This window comes from Lissotriton vulgaris, chromosome 8 (genome assembly GCF_964263255.1).
Source record: "Lissotriton vulgaris chromosome 8, aLisVul1.2, whole genome shotgun sequence".
In the NCBI taxonomy this organism is placed as follows: Eukaryota; Metazoa; Chordata; class Amphibia; order Caudata; family Salamandridae; genus Lissotriton; species Lissotriton vulgaris.
The window spans coordinates 785812-805699 of NC_141696.1; the positions used below are offsets into that span (position 1 = coordinate 785812).

The 19888-nt window shown below is 53.2% G+C and overlaps 1 protein-coding gene across 1 annotated transcript in view; it reads left to right on the forward strand.

The window, feature by feature from the left end:
• The first annotated feature begins 2541 nt into the window (after positions 1–2541).
• The window catches only part of LOC147693184 (NACHT, LRR and PYD domains-containing protein 3-like), a 330570-nt gene continuing 313223 nt past the window's right edge, over positions 2542–19888 (forward strand). The window contains exon 1 of the mRNA XM_086933604.1: positions 2542–4257. Within this exon, the coding sequence (XP_086789730.1) occupies positions 2585–4257 (1673 nt within the window). The 5' untranslated portion in view covers positions 2542–2584. The remainder of the gene's footprint in view (positions 4258–19888) is intronic.

Sequence of the window (19888 nt, forward strand, 5' to 3'; positions counted from 1 at the left end):
CGAGGCTGCAGAGCTATGTTCTCTCCCCTCGTATGTATTTTCGACAGGTAAGGAGTCGGTTTAGACGGATAATTGAAGGATTATTGATCCAGGCTGCAGGAGCCTCACGTTAGTGCGGCCGTTCTGCGTGTGCGCCCTCTAGCGCCCCCCGGTATATTGCATTTGTTGTTAGTTGTAAAGAGTTTGTTTTTAGATGGGACGAAGATTAACCAGGATTTTGATGCCTTCTTGGGCGTGGACTTTCTTGAAGTATTTTTGTGTTGGTCCCAGCCATGTGTTTGTGAAGAGCACTGATTATTTCTGTAATCTTACATAGCAGTGGGCATGAAAATGTGGGAGTAATCCCTCAACAATGGCTTTAAATATGAGTTTAAGGGTAAAATCCAATCCCTTCACAAACAAGAGTTTTATGCTTTGCTTGGAATTTCAATTTTTGTTCCAAATATCACACCCCTGCAACTTACCGCTGACCGATCCCACAAGGGTAATCCTGGAATAATGTATCAGGGTATCAAGTGGTGTGTGGAGATCCACCCCTGGACTGTGACCCCCAGCGGCTCCTCGTGTGATCTTCACTCGCAATCAGCGATGTTGACTCTCTTGATGAATGTAGAGTCTCCACACGACTGCTTCAGGGGTGTAGATTCCATTACAGACATTGTAGTGAAGGACGCGGTGTTTAAAGGGGGGGCTGCACGTGGACTGGGGGCTGAGGACATCTGTGGAAGGGAGACAAAGAACTGATAAATTTGTTGTTTTTCTGAAGTATTTTGGCCTCCTTGTGTGATGAACCAGTGAAGTGTTCTTTGTTTTTGCTGATAGACGTTTTCAGGAAATAAATGTAGTTATACCTGAGCCTCCATTTCATATAAATTATTCTTTCCTTGGAATTATGTCCTTGATGCTCCTGCCCTGTTTATTTCTATCCAAAGTCTGTTATTTTATAACAATGAATCCCTGATGTTAAGTCAAGTCAAGTCAATATCGCTTTATTTGATTGTTAAAAGCAATCATAAAAGCATACATAATTAACATAATTAATACATTTCAATACGCTTCAATACATTTACAGTGTCATTATGATATTACAGCGTCTTGAGAAAAATAAATTTAAAAATGATTTTCGCAATAATTCATTAATATCAACATTTCATTTAAAAATCCTTTCTCTTAAAAGACATACATTATTTAATCATTGATTTTCTACAAAAGATCACTTTTTTAAGAAATACTGTGATTGTAGATACAGATCGAGGATTGTCCAGATATTGAGAATTTAACATGGCCACACAACATTGATGTAAACCCATCTCCCTCAACAATGTTAAAATCTCACCGTGTAATGTCTTATTCTCCTTGATGTCACCAAACAAGTACCAAACGTAGTGGCAACTATAAATACCTCTGAAGTGTTTCATGTTCTCTGTTACTGTACAGTTAAATTAAACTGTAACGCTGTTAACTCGCATTATTGTAATTGAAATTGAAATTGAAAGACATTCATATAACGCATGGCTACCCGGAGGCATCCCAGCGCTAACAGTAGCAATAGTGCGATGTTCACTCAGTTAGGAAAGATAAATGTTTTCAGGGATTTATGAAAGGAAAGGTGGTTGGATTCTGTTCGCAAGTGGGGGGGAAGGGAGTTCCAGAGTCTGGCAGCATTGAATGAAAATTGTCGACCTCCACTTCTGGCCTTCCTAATACTAGGGATAATGGCTAGGTTCATAGTTTTGGAACTAAGGGCCCGATGTAGGTAATTCTCATTTACCACTTCTTAAATACCGAATTTTACCGATTCGGTATTTAAGAAGTGGTAAATATGAAGGGGGGAGATGTAGGTATTTCCAGATGTGTAAATACCGAATCTTTAAGATTCGGTATTTACCGAATCTGGAAATACCAAATCGGTATTTCCTATTGATTCCTATGGGCTGTGAAGCCCATAGGAATCAATGGGCAATACCGAGTCTGTAATTACAGAATCGGTAAATACCGAATTTCTCAAGGGTGCAGGGGGTGTCACTTTGACACCCTCCCGCCCCCCCAAAACAGGCTCGGGTGCCATGTGGCAGGCATACATGCCCCAAGGGCAGGTCTGCCTGTCATATGGCAGAGGTGTGCATGCACACTGGAATCTGTATTTTACCATCAAATTGGATTTGATGGTAAAATACCGATTTTGTAAGGCTTGTGGGACTCAGAAGAGTCCCACCTACATCTCAAATTTACCGAATCGGTAAAAATACCGATTCGGTATTTTACAGAATCTGTAAATTTACCGATCGGTAAATTTACCGATTCTGTAAAATTAAGGGCCCTGCATACCATTCCTGCAATACCGGTCGGTAACGGCCGAAAATACCGATTTTCGGCCGTTACCGACCGACCTACATCTGGCCCTAAGGGATCTATTGGGCTCGTAAGGCTGGATAATACTAAGAAGAATGGAGGACGCAGTTGTAAATAAAGATTTATGAACAATACACAGGGATTCCTAAGTAAGTGTTTCATATGTTGTCTCTATTTTCAAACAGATCACAAGAGGAAGTACAAGGAATATATTAAAGATGGATTCAGAGAAATGAAAGATAATGACAGTAGAATCGGTGAAACTGTGACTTTAGAAGGAAGGTATACAAAGCTCCTCATTTTAAAGTACTATCGTAATAAGAAAGATAAAGAACATGAAATAATGTCACGTGGAAAGAGACATCTACAGCTTATGGCAGAAAGAGCTGCAGATTCATACTCTAGCATCAAAGATTTATTTTCCCCTGAAAAGGATGGACACGTCCCCAGGACTGTGGTGCTCCAGGGAGTGGCTGGGATCGGAAAGACCATGACTGCCCGAAAGATCATGTTCGACTGGGCATCGGACAACCTCTTCCAGGACAGATTTGAGTATGTGTTTTACATCCACTGCAGAGAATATAACCAGCTGAGTGCGCAGAGGCCGATCACTGACCTCATCTTACGCAGCATTGAAGGGGGGCCGCGCCTGTCCATGAGTGAGATCGAAGCCAATCCTGAAAGGCTACTCTTCATCATCGACGGCTTCGATGAACTCAAAATCAATGAAGATTTGCTGTCCGGTGATCCTGATAAAAAATCTCCAGAGGGTAAAACAATCTTCAGTTTGATAAGGGAAAGGTATCTAAAGGATTCATATAAAATAATCACCACCAGGCCAACTGCTTTGGACGTCCTCCAAAGGTGCGTGAAGGGTGAACGCCTCGCAGAGATACTTGGGTTTTCTGAAGCTGGTAGGAAAGAATATTTTACAAGGTTCTTTGAAGATCGAATGAAAGCTGAAGACGCCATCAGAATAGTACAAGAAAATGAAATTCTCTACACCATGTGTTTTGTGCCCATCGTGTGCTGGATTGTCTGCACTGTCATCAAGGAGCAGATGGAAGATGAGGAGGATTCTTTGTATGATTTGAGAACAATTACTTCTGTCTACTTGCTTTATCTTTTCAATTTATTGAAGCAGCAAAGTTTACACTCTGTGCAGAAAGACATTACCAGTAACTTGAAGAGGCTGTGTGCCTTGGCTGAGGAAGGCGTCTATCAGCAGAAAATCCTATTTGATGAACATGACATCGTTAATCATGGTGTCGACATCCCGGCCCTACAATCCCTCTTCCTGAACAATATTATTTTTAAAGAGTTTACCGATAAGCTCAGCCTCTACAGCTTCATCCACTTGAGCTTCCAGGAGTTTTTTGCTGCGCTCTTTTACATACTCGAAGGTAAGGATGCAGCCGCAGAGAACACAGAGAGTCCGCAGCGAGCCGTGACCCGCTTACTGAGGGAATACACAGAGTTGAGAAACAATCACTTGATGCTGACTGTGCGCTTCCTGTTCGGCCTTCAAAACACAGAGAGACTGGGGAAGATAAAGAGGAAACTCCAGTGGAAGGTTTCACCAGAAATCAAACCTGTGCTACTGGCCTGGATAAGGGAAAAACTAGAACAAGAAGGAAAGTACTTCACTAGTCACACCATGGACCTATTCCACTGTTTGTACGAGACCCAAGATGAAGAGTTTGTGAAAACAGAACCTGTGAGTGTGAAAGACATAAGAATAGCAAAAAGTACGATGGGGCGAGAGATGAGTGCCATGGATTTCAGAGCACTCGCATTCTGTTTAAAGCATTCAGGAGTCGAGAGCATTGATCTACAGAGCATTACAGTGAGGCCCGAGGATGTCCGAGCACTGAAGCCGCTTTCAATCACATGTTCCAGACTTCGGTAAGTCTCTCAATTTCGTATATTTCACAACGTCTGTGTCTTAGAGTAAAAAACAAATGGTAGCATGAGACATCCTGTCAGGGATGCACAGTATAAAACACAGGACAACACATTGTACCCTTGGTGCAGCATTGAGTTTGTGGGTGTGCTTGGGGTTATCTTGTATTGCACATCACTGCGCCACGCTTGGTACTTTGGGGCAGATTTACAAACCCCTTGCGCCTCTTTTACACCGCCGTTGCGTCACTTTTGTGACGCCGCAGTGGTGGAAAAGAGTCACCATGCTGTGTGGTATTTACAACGTGACACATTTCGAAGATGTGTCCCATTGTAAAGTCCTGCGCCAGAAGTAGGTGTTCCGTCGCAGGAGCGACACCTAAAAGTGGCTGAGTCAAACCTACAAGTCACTTCTAAGCAGATGCTGCGTCAAAACCCTGCACCTGCCTGGATTGAAGAAGCATTTTAGGGATACAGCACCCCCGAGCCTTGCTGGAGCTGCGTCGCACTTTCAACGCAACTCCAGCTATGCGCCACCTTTACGGTACAGATGCGTCACGCATCTGTGCCGTTTGTGCCATTGTAAGGGCGGCACATCATGGTGGCGGGGCCGTGGCATACAATAACTGGAGCATCCCTACTGATATGCAGGGATGCACCAGTTATTGTAAATCTGTCCCAAAGCTTCATGGCACTTCTTTTTCCCCCCTGTGCTGCTGTGAGTAAGAGGCACGGCTCACCTTCTATGGGGCTAACTCATATTTCACAAACTGCCTTGTCGAGGCTCCGTAGTCTCAATACGAGTCTAAAAGAATTCCATAAAGAAATTCGTAGCAGAGGTAGAGGGACCGCAGCAGTGGTAGCGGGACTGCAACAGGGGTAGAGGGACCGCAGCAGAGGTAGAGGGACCGCAGCCTGGGTGGGGGGACTGCAGCAGGGGTAGAGGGACCGCAGCAGAGGTAGAGGGACTGCAGCAGGGGTAGCAGGACTGCAGCAGGGGTAGAGGGACCACAGCAGGGGTAGAGGGACCGCAGCAGGAGCAGGGGGACCGCAGCAGAGGTAGGGAGGACCGCAGCAGGGGTAGGGGGGTTGCAGCAGGGGTAGGGAGGACCGCAGCAGGGATAGAGGGACTGCAGCAGGGGTAGAGGGACTGCAGCAGTGGTAGAGGGACCACAGCAGGGGTAGGGGGACCGCAGCAGGGATAGAGGGACCGCAGAGGGGTAGATGGGACCGCAGCAGGGATAGAGGGACTGCAGCAGGGGTAGAGGGGACCATAGCAGGGGTAGAGGGACCGCAGCTGGGGTAGAGGGTCCGCAGCTGGGGTAGAGGGACCGCAGCTGGGGTAGAGGGACTGCAGCATGGGTAGAGGGACCGCAGCAGGGGTAGAGGGATCGCAGCAGGGGTAGAGGGACCGCAGCAGGGGTAGAGGGATCGCAGCAGGGGTAGGGGGACTGCAGCGGGGGTAGAGGGACCACAGCAGGGGTAGAGGGACCGCAGCTGGGGTAGGGAGGACAGCTGAAAGGGTATTGGAAGGAAATGAAAGGATTTTGTGAATAGCCCACAATTAGTGGGTTACTCTTTTTTGGGGGGGGGGGGGGAGTTTCATGAAGGTTGAACTCAACCCGAAGGTATCAGAGTGCTTCACACGAGCACCAATTACATTACAGACCGACATATTCATTTTATTTGTTTGGCACGGGGAGATTAAGTGATTTGCCCAAAATCATAGGATGTTGAGCTTCCCTCCAAGACTTTAACCCAGTTCCCGAGCTTCAAGGTCAACCAGTCTGGCCGTTATGCCACATCCTCCCTTTGCGATTCTGGATCTTGGGGCCCGATGTAGGTAAATCTTATTTACCACTTCTTAAATACCGAATTTTACCGATTCGGTATTTAAGAAGTGGTAAATATGAAGGGGGGAGATATAGGTATTTCCAGATGTGTAAATACCGAATCTTTAAGATTCGGTATTTACCGAATCTGGAAATACCGAATCGGTATTTCCTATTGATTCCTATGGGCTGTGAAGCCCATAGGAATCAATGGGTAATACCGATTCTGTAATTACAGAATCGGTAAATACCGAATTTCTCAAGGGTGCAGGGGGTGTCACTTTGACACCCTCTGGCCCCCCCAAAACAGGCTCGGGTGCCATGTGGCAGGCATACATGCCCCAAGGGCAGGTCTGCCTGTCATATGGCAGAGGTGTGCATGCACACTGGAATCTGTATTTTACCATCAAATTGGATTTGATGGTAAAATACCGATTTTGTAAGGCATGTGGGACTCAGAAGAGTCCCACCTACATCTCAAATTTACTGAATCGGTAAAAATACCGATTCGGTATTTTACAGAATCTGTAAATTTACTGATCGGTAAATTTACCGATTCTGTAAAATTAAGGGCCCTACATACCCTTTCTGAAATACCGGTCGGTAACGGCCGAAAATACCGATTTTCGGCCGTTACCGACCGACCTACATCTGGCCCTTGCTTTTTTATTCCATGCATCAGGAAAGTCATGTTAGGGGGCCAGGGGGTTTGTCTACTTCACATCGTCTGCTTGGAATGCCTTACTTACTGTTTGGAATGCCTTACCCCGCTGCCCACGTGATACTGTCTGTAGGAAGCTAGCTCTCTATATAGTGCACTAAAATGAAGTACATTGTGCAGAGAGTCCAGGCAACCCTTATTAATTTACAGAGACAAACATAAAAGCACTAAATGCTCTCTTTTGTGGCAGTGTGGGCGAGCAGTTTAGGCTTATCAGAGGATAGTGCTAAGCATTTCTTTTACTCACAGAGGCAATAAATGAGACACAAACTGAAGAATAAATCCAAGACCAATTTAGAAAAATAAGGTGTATATTCATATACATTTTGATACTAAGAACTTCATAAATAACTAAGGGCCAGATGTAGGTAGGCGTTTACCGGGCGGTAACGGCCGAAAACCGGTAAAATCGGCCGTTACCGACCGGAATCCAGAAAATGAGATGTAGGAGGCCATTAATTACCGATTATTGAAAACCCGAGTCGGAAACATACCAACTCGGTAATAATGACCCGGTAAAAATACCGTGTCGGAATCTACCGTATACATAAATACCGAGTTCGTATTTTCCGACTCTAAGAAAATAAGAAACGGTAATATTTGCCCTTGGAGATGTAGGTAAGCCCAAAAATACCGAATCTGCTGAAAAACGGTATTTTTTAGTCGGTATTTACCATGGATTGAAAGTAGGTGGTAACCAAGGGAGGGCTATAAAAAAAGTCCCACAAAGCACCTCAGGACCCATGATGGCGGCTTTTTACATCATAGCAAGACGGCAGAGACTACAGGCAGCAGGACAGAGAGAATGGCTAAGGGAGGAACAAGTGTACAGGCAGAGGATAACACTGTTCCAACTGACAGAGCCTGAAATACTGCAGAGGTACAGGCTAGACCCAGACACCATCAAGCAATTGATCAGGGACCTACACCCACTCCTGGACCACCCAACACCCAGGGCCCATGCCATCCCACCTCATGTCCAGGTGCTATGTAGCTTACACCTGCTGGCCTCAGGGAGCTACCAGAGTGTGATAGCTGTAGTGGGTGGCGTGTCCCAGGGCTGCCTGTCCCGCTTCTTCAGGAGGTTTCTTGACGCCATGATGCAGAGGATGGGGCATTATATTTCATTCCCTGTTACACCGGCAGAATTAGCTAAAACCAAGACAGACTTTTATCAACTGGCACACTTCCCTCACGTGATAGGCTGCATCGATGGCAACCACGTCCCACTCTGTCCACCTGCAGCCACAGAGCACTGTTAGACGGACCGGGAGGGTCGGCCGAGATTACGGGGAGAGGTCTCCAGGGAGAGCCGTCTCCAACGACTGTACAGACAAGTAACTTCCCCCCCACAGACGGACACCACACAAGGTTGAAGGTTAACGAGACTTTATATGCAATTCTTAGGTTACGATAGTATGATACAAGGAGGTCTGGACTCAGGGGTCCCCTCGGTTCTGATCTCGGGCTGAGGAAAAGGGTAGCGGGACAGTCTTAGTTACCAATGAGTACAAAATAGCTCTCAATCCTCGAGCTCGGCGTTGTAGATGATCGGGCCGTGGAGGAGCCAAGCAGGTCCCGAGATGGATGAAGGAAGGACGACGGTCCGCGGCGGAGCCTGCAGGTCCCGATGAAAGATGACGGTTACAACGGTCCGCGGCCACGCCAGCAGATCCCGACGACGATGAAAGATGAAGGTTACGACGGCTGTGGCAGCGCCAACAGGCAGGACGATGGTGCACAGGACAGAGCTACGGCAGCGCCAGTAGTCCGTCCAGGATGAGTTCCTCTTTACGTCTCTCGACTCCAAGATACAACTGCCTTCCTGCTCCGGAGCTGCCCCAGTTATAGGGCTGGTGTGCTTTGATGTCCGGACCCTCGCACTTGGAGGTCGGGAGGTCCGGGATGAGGGAGTCCAGACACCCAGCAGGGGGGTGGAGCCAGCGCCCGGGGAGGCGATGGGCGAGCGGCACTGGGCGGGGGAGAGCCATCGGCACCTCTTTCTCCCATTGACTTGCCAAGTAGCCCGCTCACCTCCTGGGTGGAGGGTGGTGCCGGAATGTCTGAGGCCGGGCTAGGCCCAGGGTTGAGGTCGATCGGGGGCCAGGCGGCCTCGTGGTGAAGTGTCCAAGATGGCGGCCCGGGCTGGGCGCGTGGGCCGGCAGAGGATCGGACCCACGAGGTTAACATGTTCGAGGGCAGGGGTCCCTGAGGGGACGGAGGACGTGCAATGGGGGTGTGTGGTTCTTGCGTGACTGGGCTCGGGCCTGGTTGAGCCGGGGGAGAGCGGCCCTTCATGTGGCCTGTCCAACATGCGTCCCCCCCAGCTGAAGGCGGGGAGAGTTACCCATCCTCTTGGGGACTCTCCTCGTCGAGGCGGAAAAACCGGGACAGGCCATCCGCGTTGGCGTGGTCTGACCCAGGCCGGTGTTCGACTGTGAAGTCCATACCTTGCAAGGAGATGGACCAGCGTAGCAATTTTGGGTTTTCCCCCCGCATATGCATCAACCACTGCAGGGGTCGGTGGTCAGTCTGTACCCGAAAGTGGGTACCAAAAAGGTAGGGCCGGAGTTTCTTGAGGGCCCATACCACAGCGAAGGCTTCCCTCTCTATGGTGCTCCAGCGTTGCTCCCGTGGTAGGAGTCTCCGGCTGATGAAGGCCACCGGTTGATCAAGGCCTTCGGTGTTCACTTGAGACAGCACCGCCCCAATGCCCTGGTCAGAGGCGTCCGTCTGGACGACGAACTCCCGGCTGTAGTCTGGGGCCTGGAGCACAGGAGCGGAACACATGGCGGCCTTCAACTGTTCGAATGCCGCTTGACACTCTGGGGTCCAGTTCACCTTCTTGGGCTGATTCTTTGATGTGAGCTCGGTGAGAGGCCCCACTATGGTACCATAGTCTTTCACGAACCTTCGGTAGTAGCCCGTGAGGCCCAGGAAGGCTCGCACCTCGGTTTGGGTGATAGGGGGCTGCCAGTTCTGGATGGCGGCAATTTTCAGCTGTAGAGGGGCCACTAGGCCGCTTCCCACCTGGTGTCCGAGGTAGGTCACAGACCCTTGTCCAATTTGGCATTTGCTGGCCTTGATCGTAAGGCCAGCTCGCTGAAGGGCTTGTAGTACTGCTCGGAGGTGGTGGAGGTGCTCGGTCCAATGGTGGCTGTACACAGCGATGTCGTCCAGGTAGGCGGCGCTGAACTCTTCGAGCCCCGCCAGGACCTGATTGACGAGCCGTTGGAAAGTTGCTGGGGCATTTTTCATGCCGAAGGGCATGACCGTAAAATGATAGTGGCCATCGGGGGTGGAGAAGGCAGAACGTTCTTGTGCTCGGGGTGTGAGGCCGATCTGCCAATAACCTGCTGTCAGGTCGAAGATGCTGAGGTAGCGGGCAGCTCCCATTCGGTCGACCAGTTCATCTGCCCGGGGGATGGGATGTGCGTCCGTTCTGGTGACTTCATTCAGGCCCCGGTAGTCGACGCAGAACCGGAGTTCTGGTGTGGTTCCGGGGGCGGCTGCTTTGGGGACCAGTACGACCGGGCTGGCCCATGGACTGTCTGAGGGCTCGATGACCCCGAGCGTGAGCATCTTAGCTACTTCCGCCTGGATGCAGGCCCGTACCCGATCAGGTACGCGGTAGGCCCGGTGGCGGATAGGAGGGCTGTCTCCGGTGTCCACATCGTGCACACACCAGGAAGTGACACCTGGGGTGAGGGAGAACAGACTGGCGAACCGTGACAGGAGGGCTTGGCACTCTTGGCGTTGTTCTCTGGTGAGGGTCTCCGAGAGTCGGACCCCATCCACGGAGCCGTCTTGCTCTTGGGCCCGCAAGAGGTCAGGGAGAGGCTCGGAGTCGTCTTCAACCCCATTGTCTGTGGCCATCAGTAGGCTGAGTTCTGTTCGTGCAAAGTGGGGCTTCAGTCTGTTGGTGTGGAGGACTCGGAGTGGATTCCGGGAGGACTCCATATCGATCAGATAGGTGGCAGGACCCTTGCGCTCGATTACTTTGAAGGGTCCCGTCCATTTGTCTTGGAGAGCGCATGGCTCTGTGGGGGACATTACCCATACCTGTTGCCCCGGCTCGAATTCAATGGATGAGGCGTTCTGGTCATACCATTTCTTCATGTCCTCTTGACTGGCCTCTAGGTTGGCTTTTGCTAGGTCTCTGAACCGCCGGGACTGGTTGCGGAGGGTGAGGAGGTACCGGAAGACATCTGGAGGACTCTTGGCCGGAGGCATCTCCCAGCCTTCTTTGATCAGGCTGAGCGGCCCCCGCACTGGGTGCCCATATAGCAGTTCGAAGGGGCTGAAGCCTAGGGATTTCTGTGGGACCTCCCGGTAGGCGAAGAGGAGGCACGGCAGCAGCACGTCCCACTGGCGACGGAGGGGCTCTTCCAATCCCCCGATCATCCCTTTTAGCGTGCGATTGAACCGCTCAACAAGTCCGTTTCCTTGGGGGTGATAGGGGGTCGTGAAGCGGTAGGTGACCCCACACTGTTGCCAGAGGGACTTCATGTATTTAGAGATAAAGTTCGTGCCTCTGTCGCTGACGACTTCTCGGGGGAACCCCACACGGGAGAAGATCCCCATCAGGGCCCGGCCGACCACTGGGGCTGTCACGGTCCGGAGAGGAATAGCCTCAGGGTAGCGGGTGGCGTGGTCCACTAGTACCAGGATGAAGCGATGGCCTTGTCTTGTACGCGGGTCCAGGGGTCCCACAATGTCTATTCCGACCCTCTCAAATGGGGTCGTGACTACTGGAAAGGGTTGCAGGGGGGCCTTTAGTTTGCGGCCGCTCTTTCCACTAGCTTGGCACGTGGGGCAAGATCGGCAATGCTGGTGCACATCGTTTCTCATTTTGGGCCAGAAGAAGTGGGTCACTAGGCGGCTGTAGGTTTTATCCTGTCCCAGGTGCCCTGCCAGGGGGACATCGTGGGCCAGATTCAGCAGGAAGTCTCTGAAGCGGAGGGGCACTACTAGTACTCGGTTGGCCCCCAGCTCGGCGATTCGTTGCTCGCTGTACAACAGATCATTGTCCCAGTAGACCCAATGAGTTCCGGAGGTATCCCCTGCGCTTTGGGCGAGCGCTTGTTGTCGGAGTCCCTCGAGGGAGGGACAGGTCTTCTGTTCCTGACGAAATTGTTCTTGTGTGGGTCCCCCTTCTTGAGCCCACTGGTCAAGGTTAGCGAGGTCGGAAGGTTGAGCAAGTTCGAGGGGGATGTCATGGTCGGGGGTCTCGGCTGGGGCGACCGGAGGCGGTGGCGCCGGCCATTCTGGTTCTTCCGGGTGATGGTTGGCACGGGCGGCCATGGACCGGGTGGTGACGCACGCCCAGTCCGGGACGCCCAACATCCCCAAGTGTTCTTTTCGCTCCACGGCTGCCCACGGGGAGCTTTCCAGGTCATTTCCGAGGAGGCAGTCCACGGGGGCGTCATCTCGGACCGTCACTTTCAACATGCCGGAGACCCCTCCCCACTCAAAGGGGACGCAGGCCATCCGACACAGACTTTCCGAGTTGTCGGCTGATCGCACAGGGCAGAGAATGTTCGGTAGATATTGTTCTGGGGTCACCAGATGACAGCGGACGGCTGTCACACTGGCCCCGGTGTCCCGAAGGGCTTCGGCCCGTTGTCCATTGATGCTCACCCATTGGCTGTACTTCTGGGTGTTAGCGGGTAGGGGGACCCGCGGGACCATGTCTCTTCCCCCTAAGCACGCGAGAGACATGGCGGCTGGCTCCCACTCTTGATACTCTTGCTCGTCTGTTTCTTGTTCCTCGGAGATCTGTTCTTCCCCTAGTGCCGCGGCGGCCACATGGCGGGGTTTCGGACTCTGATACTGCGGGCAGCTTGGGTCGTTTGCATAGTGGCCGACTCGTTGGCATCGGTGACATGTAACATTGGCTCTGTACCCCGGTCGCGCCGGGGTGCTGCCCCGGTTGGCCGGGGGGGGGGTGCTGGTAGCGGGGGCGGCCGGAGTGTTGTCTCTTCCTCGTCCTTGGCCCCCTCCTCCTCCTCTGGGTCGGTGGTGACCATTGTTGTTCCGGTTCTGCTCGTAGGACCCATTCCGGCCCACTCTGGTGATCTCCCACCGGTCAGCTTCGGCTGCGAGCTGCCGGGGATCGGTTAACTTGCTGTCGAGGAGGTGTTGGCGAAGTTCAATGAAGCAATTGTTGGACAGGTGCTCCCATACCATCAGATTGAACAGCTGCTCGTAGGTCGTGACGTTGTTCCCTCTGATCCAGCCTTCGAAGGCTCGGCTAAAGTACGTTACATAGTCCACCCAAGTTGTACCCGGGATGCGTGTGCAGTCTCGGAACCTCTGACGGTACATCTCGGGCGTGAGGCCATAGCGGGTGAGGAGGGCCGCTTTCATATGGTCGTAGGAGGTCATCTGGTGGTCTGGGAGCTGTAACAGGGTATCGCGACCCTCATTGAGGAATTTGCCCCATAGGCCGGCTCCCCAATCGTTTCTATCGATCCGGTGCGCAGTCATCGCGATTTCATAGGCCTTAAACCATTGCTGGATGTCGTCTTCTCGAAAATATTCTCGGACAACATCCTTGGGGATGTGTACTTTTTTCTCCGTGGTCCCTGGGGTGTGTGGTCTGTCGGGCACCCCTAACTCTTTATTCTGCTTGCGCAGGTTGATCTCGGCTAGGTTCCGTTCGTGCTCGTACGCCAGTTTCTTTTCCTCGAGCTCCCTTTGCCTCTGTTTCTCCTCTCTTTCTTCTCGGAGACGCAGGTGCTCTAAGTTTATTTTTTGTTCGGCCAACTTGAGTTCTACGTCCATCTTGAGTCGGGCCATTTCTAGTTCGTGTAGTCGGGTTTTTTCTCTTTCTTGGATCTCGTCTTGCGAGAGACTGGTTCTTTGCCCCTCCGGGGCCGTGTTGGTATTTTTCGCGGTGCTTTGCTCGGGGGCTTCGACATCCCCGGTCTCTGCCCAAGATTCTAGGGCATGCTTAAAATCGTCCTTGGTGCTTAGTCCGGTGGTAGCGATACCTAGTTCGATGCAGAACTGCTTTAGTTCACGATGGCTGTACTCCTCTAGTTTTTCCATTTGGAACTTCTCAGTTGATCCGCTTTCTTTAGTTGTCATTGTGGTTCGTTGTGGGGTGAGCTACTCTCTGTACGTTATGCGGTGATTCGGATCGCGCCGCTGGCCACCAATGTTAGACGGACCGGGAGGGTCGGCCGAGATTACGGGGAGAGGTCTCCAGGGAGAGCCGTCTCCAACGACTGTACAGACAAGTAACTTCCCCCCCACAGACGGACACCACACAAGGTTGAAGGTTAACGAGACTTTATATGCAATTCTTAGGTTACGCTAGTATGATACAAGGAGGTCTGGACTCAGGGGTCCCCTCGGTTCTGATCTCGGGCTGAGGAAAAGGGTAGCGGGACAGTCTTAGTTACCAATGAGTACAAAATAGCTCTCAATCCTCGAGCTCGGCGTTGTAGATGATCGGGCCGTGGAGGAGCCAAGCAGGTCCCGAGATGGATGAAGGAAGGACGACGGTCCGCGGCGGAGCCTGCAGGTCCCGATGAAAGATGACGGTTACAACGGTCCGCGGCCACGCCAGCAGATCCCGACGACGATGAAAGATGAAGGTTACGACGGCTGTGGCAGCGCCAACAGGCAGGACGATGGTGCACAGGACAGAGCTACGGCAGCGCCAGTAGTCCGTCCAGGATGAGTTCCTCTTTACGTCTCTCGACTCCAAGATACAACTGCCTTCCTGCTCCGGAGCTGCCCCAGTTATAGGGCTGGTGTGCTTTGATGTCCGGACCCTCGCACTTGGAGGTCGGGAGGTCCGGGATGAGGGAGTCCAGACACCCAGCAGGGGGGTGGAGCCAGCGCCCGGGGAGGCGATGGGCGAGCGGCACTGGGCGGGGGAGAGCCATCGGCACCTCTTTCTCCCATTGACTTGCCAAGTAGCCCGCTCACCTCCTGGGTGGAGGGTGGTGCCGGAATGTCTGAGGCCGGGCTAGGCCCAGGGTTGAGGTCGATCGGGGGCCAGGCGGCCTCGTGGTGAAGTGTCCAAGATGGCGGCCCGGGCTGGGCGCGTGGGCCGGCAGAGGATCGGACCCACGAGGTTAACATGTTCGAGGGCAGGGGTCCCTGAGGGGACGGAGGACGTGCAATGGGGGTGTGTGGTTCTTGCGTGACTGGGCTCGGGCCTGGTTGAGCCGGGGGAGAGCGGCCCTTCATGTGGCCTGTCCAACAAGCACATATACAGGAATCGCAAATCGACGCACTCCATCAACGTCCAGGTCATATGTAATGCAGGGAACCTCATCACTGACATCGTGGCCAAGTTCCCCGGAAGTACCCATGATTCTTACATATTCCAGAATAGTGGAATATACACACGCCTACTTGCCGGAGAATTTGGAAATGGATACCTGCTAGGTAAATCACAATGACACACCCTGACATTCACATCAGATCTACTTTTCATGTACTTGCAATTAATGTCTATCTTTCTCCCCCTAGGCAACAGTGCATATGCCCTGCGGTCCTTTGTGCTCACTCCCTACCTCAACCCATCCACCAAGAGTGAAAGGCGATACAACGTGGCTCACAGATCCACACGAAATGTTGTTGAGCGCACATTTGGACTCCTTAAGAGCAGGTTTCGCTGCCTCCACAAGAGTGGAGGTGCACGGCAGTACACCCCAATCATCTGCTGCAAAATAATAGCGACCTGTGCAATGTTGCATAATCTCGCCACCAAGCAAGGCACTGAGGTGGAGCTCACATATCATGAGGACATTGATGACGACGCAGAGGAGGCAGAGCCCCAAGCTACAGTGGCAGCAGCAGCTACAGATGAGAGACTGAGACGGGAAGAGGTTACACAACAATATTTCTGAGTGAGTAAAGAGACACAGGCATGAATGTAACTTTGTGTAAGTAGTTTAATATTCACTACGCCACAGCATTGCTAGCTCACATTCGGCTCACTATATCAAACACTCCATGAGTGTGTTGTCACGGTTAACACCACCGTGACTACAGCCTTGGGTGGAGGGCAAAGTCATTGTTTGTGGCCACGGGCCACAGGGCGGGGCTGCTGTGGCTGTGAATCAATGTTCTCACTCTGGCCTGTCACACTTCCCCAACGCCTGCCACTCCTCCGTAAGTCATGCACAGGAGTGCTTGCACCACTCCTGCTGGTGGACCCCTCGCTTTCGGCAGCACAAGTGTCGCCTCCAGTGCCAGTCTGATGCGCGAGCACGAGCTCCATAGCAGAGGTCATCCTGGCCATACCTTCAGTTAAATTGTTGCAGCACTGCACTATGGCATCCTGCATCGTCACTGACCGTCTGCACAGCACAGTGGTAGCAGTGGCAAACCTGTTCAGGGCCTTGGTTTGCTGTCGCACATCCACACGGGCCTTGCGTCTCTCTAAATGGTCCCTGTCCAATTTGTCACACAGGACAGTCATGCACTGTGTAATATCAGATATTCCTGACGCCATAGATTGCATGCTTTCTGCCATTTCCCCTATGCCCTTGCCTACTGCTTCCAGTTTATTATTTGTTGTGCGTGCCTGCCTCTGAACCCCCATCATCGCTTTTGCCTGCAGGCGCTGCACTTTCACCATGGTGGCCTCCAGTCCGCAGAAGACACCCTGAACTTGACGCACATCCTCTACCTCCCGTGGCCGTCGCCCTCGGACACTGGCCCGCGTGACTCTGGGACTGGGCTGATGCTCGGTGTTGCCTCTGTCCTGTGTGTCACCCTCCACCTCCTCCTCCGATGATGTTTGCAGTATTCTGCGAGGGGGCACATCATGGCACCTTACTCTTCCCAGCACTGTGGATGGTGATGTGGGGGTGGGTGATTGTTCAGCCGCTCCTGTGTCCTGACTACCGAATAGGAGAGGGGATTGTGGATTTTCTGCAGTTGCCTCCTCAGGTATTGGGGCTGCCTGCTCTTGGTCCTTCCCTCCGTGAGATGTGCTCGGTCCGGCTCCTTCCCTCCTCTTCTCTCTAACCTCTGCTGTGCTGCGCATTGACTCTCCTGTGGACAGACATGGACATTGTGTCAGTGATGTTGTACACCTGTGTCATGAGATTAAATACACTTCTATTGCACTTCTGCCTGTCTCTCATTTGCCTATGCTAGTTGTCTGTTGCTCCCCTTGCTGCAATGCACGCTGACTGCTCTGAGGTATCTACACATGACTACATTTCCCAGGATGCATTGCAGGACATTAGTTAAACCTGTTGTGGAGTCTGATTTGTCCTGTGAGGGGAATAGGTAAATGGGTAAATGATAATGTTCTTGCTTCTTACCTGGTTTCTTTGCTCCTCTTGCTGAGCTGTCAGCGTCTCCGATGCCGTGAATGCATTCCTTCTCAAGGGTGGATGCCACCATCTCCTCGATGTCTGTGAGTCTGGGGGCTCTGTTTCTTCCTCCCCCTGTTGCAGCACATTCCTTGAGGTGGGCAGCAAGTTTTTTCTTGGTGATAATGCGGATGTCATACCACTGTTTTTTTAGGTCTTCAAGGTCACGGTGGGTGACACCAATGGCATTTACCTAGCCTTGTATGTCCAACCAGGTGCTGCGTTTGATTGATTCTGCAACATGCAGAGTTTGCTTTCCGAATATTTTGCCATAATGTCTAACAATCTCGGAAATTAGCACCTGCAGTTCCTCCTGGCTGAATTTCTGCTTCCTTTTGCGCTCTGCAGCATCTCTCTGTGACTCCTGGCTCTCCATCTTGCAGTGTTGTTCGTCTGAGGAAAGGCTGCTCCACACTCTGTCCTCCTGCTCTCCTGACTGTTGGTTTCTGCACCTGCATGGGCGTTGTTAGACGGGGACCTGGAGGGTCGGCCGAGCACAGTGATCGCACAGACAGGTAACTTCCCCCCCACAGATGGACACCACACAAAGATCAGGGTAACACCTTTTATAGGCACTTCTGGTAGTAGAGTGGTACGATACAAGGCGATCAGGACACGATGATTCTCTCAATTCTAGTCTCTAGTAAGGGAAGGGGGTAGCGGGACAGTCTTGGTACCCACGGGTACGGGTGTGTAACGGTGATAGCTCACAATCCTCGAGCTCGGTGTTCGGATGGGTCAGACCGCGGCAGCGCCGGCAGGTCCCGAAGAGGATGAAGGTTACAACGGGCCGCGGCAGCGCCAGCAGGTCCCACGAGAGTGCAGGTTGCAACGGGCCGCGGCAGCGCCAGCAGGTCCCAACGAGGATGAAGGTTACAACGGGCCGCGGCAGCGCCAGCAGGTCCCACGAGAGTGCAGGTTGCAACGGGCCGCGGCAGCGCCAGCAGGTCCCACGAGGATGAAGGTTACTACGGGCCGCGGCAGCGCCAGCAGGTCCCACGAGGATGAAGGTTACCACAGGCCGCGGCAGCGCCAGCAGGTCCCACGAGAATGCAGGTTGCAGAGGGCCGCGGCAGCGCCAGCAGGTCCCACGAGGATGAAGGTTGCAGAGGGCCCCGGCAGCGCCAGCAGGTCCCACGAGGATGAAGGTTGCAGAGGGCCGCGGCAGCGCCAGCAGGCAGGACAATAGTTCACAAGGCAGGGCTGTGGCAGCGCCAACAGTCCGTCAAGGATGAGTTCGTCGCGGTGTCTCTCGACTCCAGGATACAACTGCCTTCCTGTCCTGGGGCTGCCTCAGTTATAGGTCTGGCGCCCTTTGATGTCCGGACCCTCGCTCTTGGAGGTCGGGAGGTCGGGGATGAGGGAGTCCAGACACCCAGCAGGGGGGTGGAGCCAGCGCCCGAGGAGGCTGGGGGTGCTCAGCACCTGGCGGGGGAGAGCCATCGACACTTCTTACTCCCATTGACCTGCCAAGTGGTCCGTTCACCTCCTGGGTGGAGGGTAGTGCCGGGATGTCGGGGCCTGGCCAGGCCCAGGGTTGGGGTCGGGCTGAGGCCGCGCGGCCGCGTGGTGCCGTGTCCAAGATGGCGGCTGGGCCGGGCAACGGTGCTGACGGTGGCCCGGGCCCTGTCCTGCGGGGAGGGAGCGAGCCCTTTGTGTGGCCTGTCCAACATGCGTCCCCCCCAGCTGAAGGCGGGGAGAGTCACCCATCTTCTTGGGGACTTTCCTCGTCGAGGCGGAAAAAGCGGGACAGGCCATCCACGTTGGCGTGGTCTTGGCCAGGGCGATGCTCCACAGTGAAGTCCATCCCCTGCAGGGAGATGGACCATCGCAATAGTTTGGGGTTCTCCCCCCGCATCTGCATGAGCCATTGCAGGGGCCGATGATCCGTCTGCACCCGGAAATGGGTTCCGAAGAGGTACGGCCGGAGCTTCTTGAGGGCCCATACCACTGCGAAGGCCTCTCGCTCAATGGTGCTCCAGCGCTTTTCTCGGGGCAGTAGGCGTCTGCTGATGAAGGCCACTGGTTGGTCCACTCCTTCGGGGTTCAGTTGGGAGAGGACGGCCCCAATACCATGGTCGGAGGCATCGGTCTGCACGATGAACTCGCGGCTGTAGTCGGGGGCCTGGAGCACCGGAGCGGTGCACATGGCGGTCTTCAGCGCCTCGAAGGCCGCTTGACAGTCGGGAGTCCAGTTGACTCGTTTTGGGGTGTTCTTAGACGTGAGTTCCGTGAGAGGCCCCACAATGCTGCCATAGTTCCTCACAAACCGCCGGTAGTATCCGGTGAGCCCCAGGAAGGCTCGGACCTCTGTTTGTGTTTCGGGGGGTTGCCAGGACTGTATGGCAGCTACCTTGAGTTGGAGGGGGGCCACCAGACCGCTCCCCACTTGGTGTCCGAGGTAGGTCACGGACCCCTGGCCGATTTGGCACTTGCTGGCCTTTATGGTGAGGCCGGCCCGTTGGAGGGCCTGCAGGACCGCTCGGAGGTGGTGGAGGTGGTCTGCCCAGTGGCGGCTGTATACTGCGATGTCGTCCAGGTAGGCGGCGCTGAATCCTTCGAGGCCCGCCAATACCTGGTTCACCAGTCTTTGAAAGGTGGCTGGAGCGTTCTTCATGCCGAAGGGCATCACTCTGAAGTGGTAGTGTCCGTCCGGGGTGGAGAAAGCGGAACGTTCTTGGGCCCTGGGGGTGAGGCCGATCTGCCAGTAGCCCGCTGTCAGGTCAAAGATG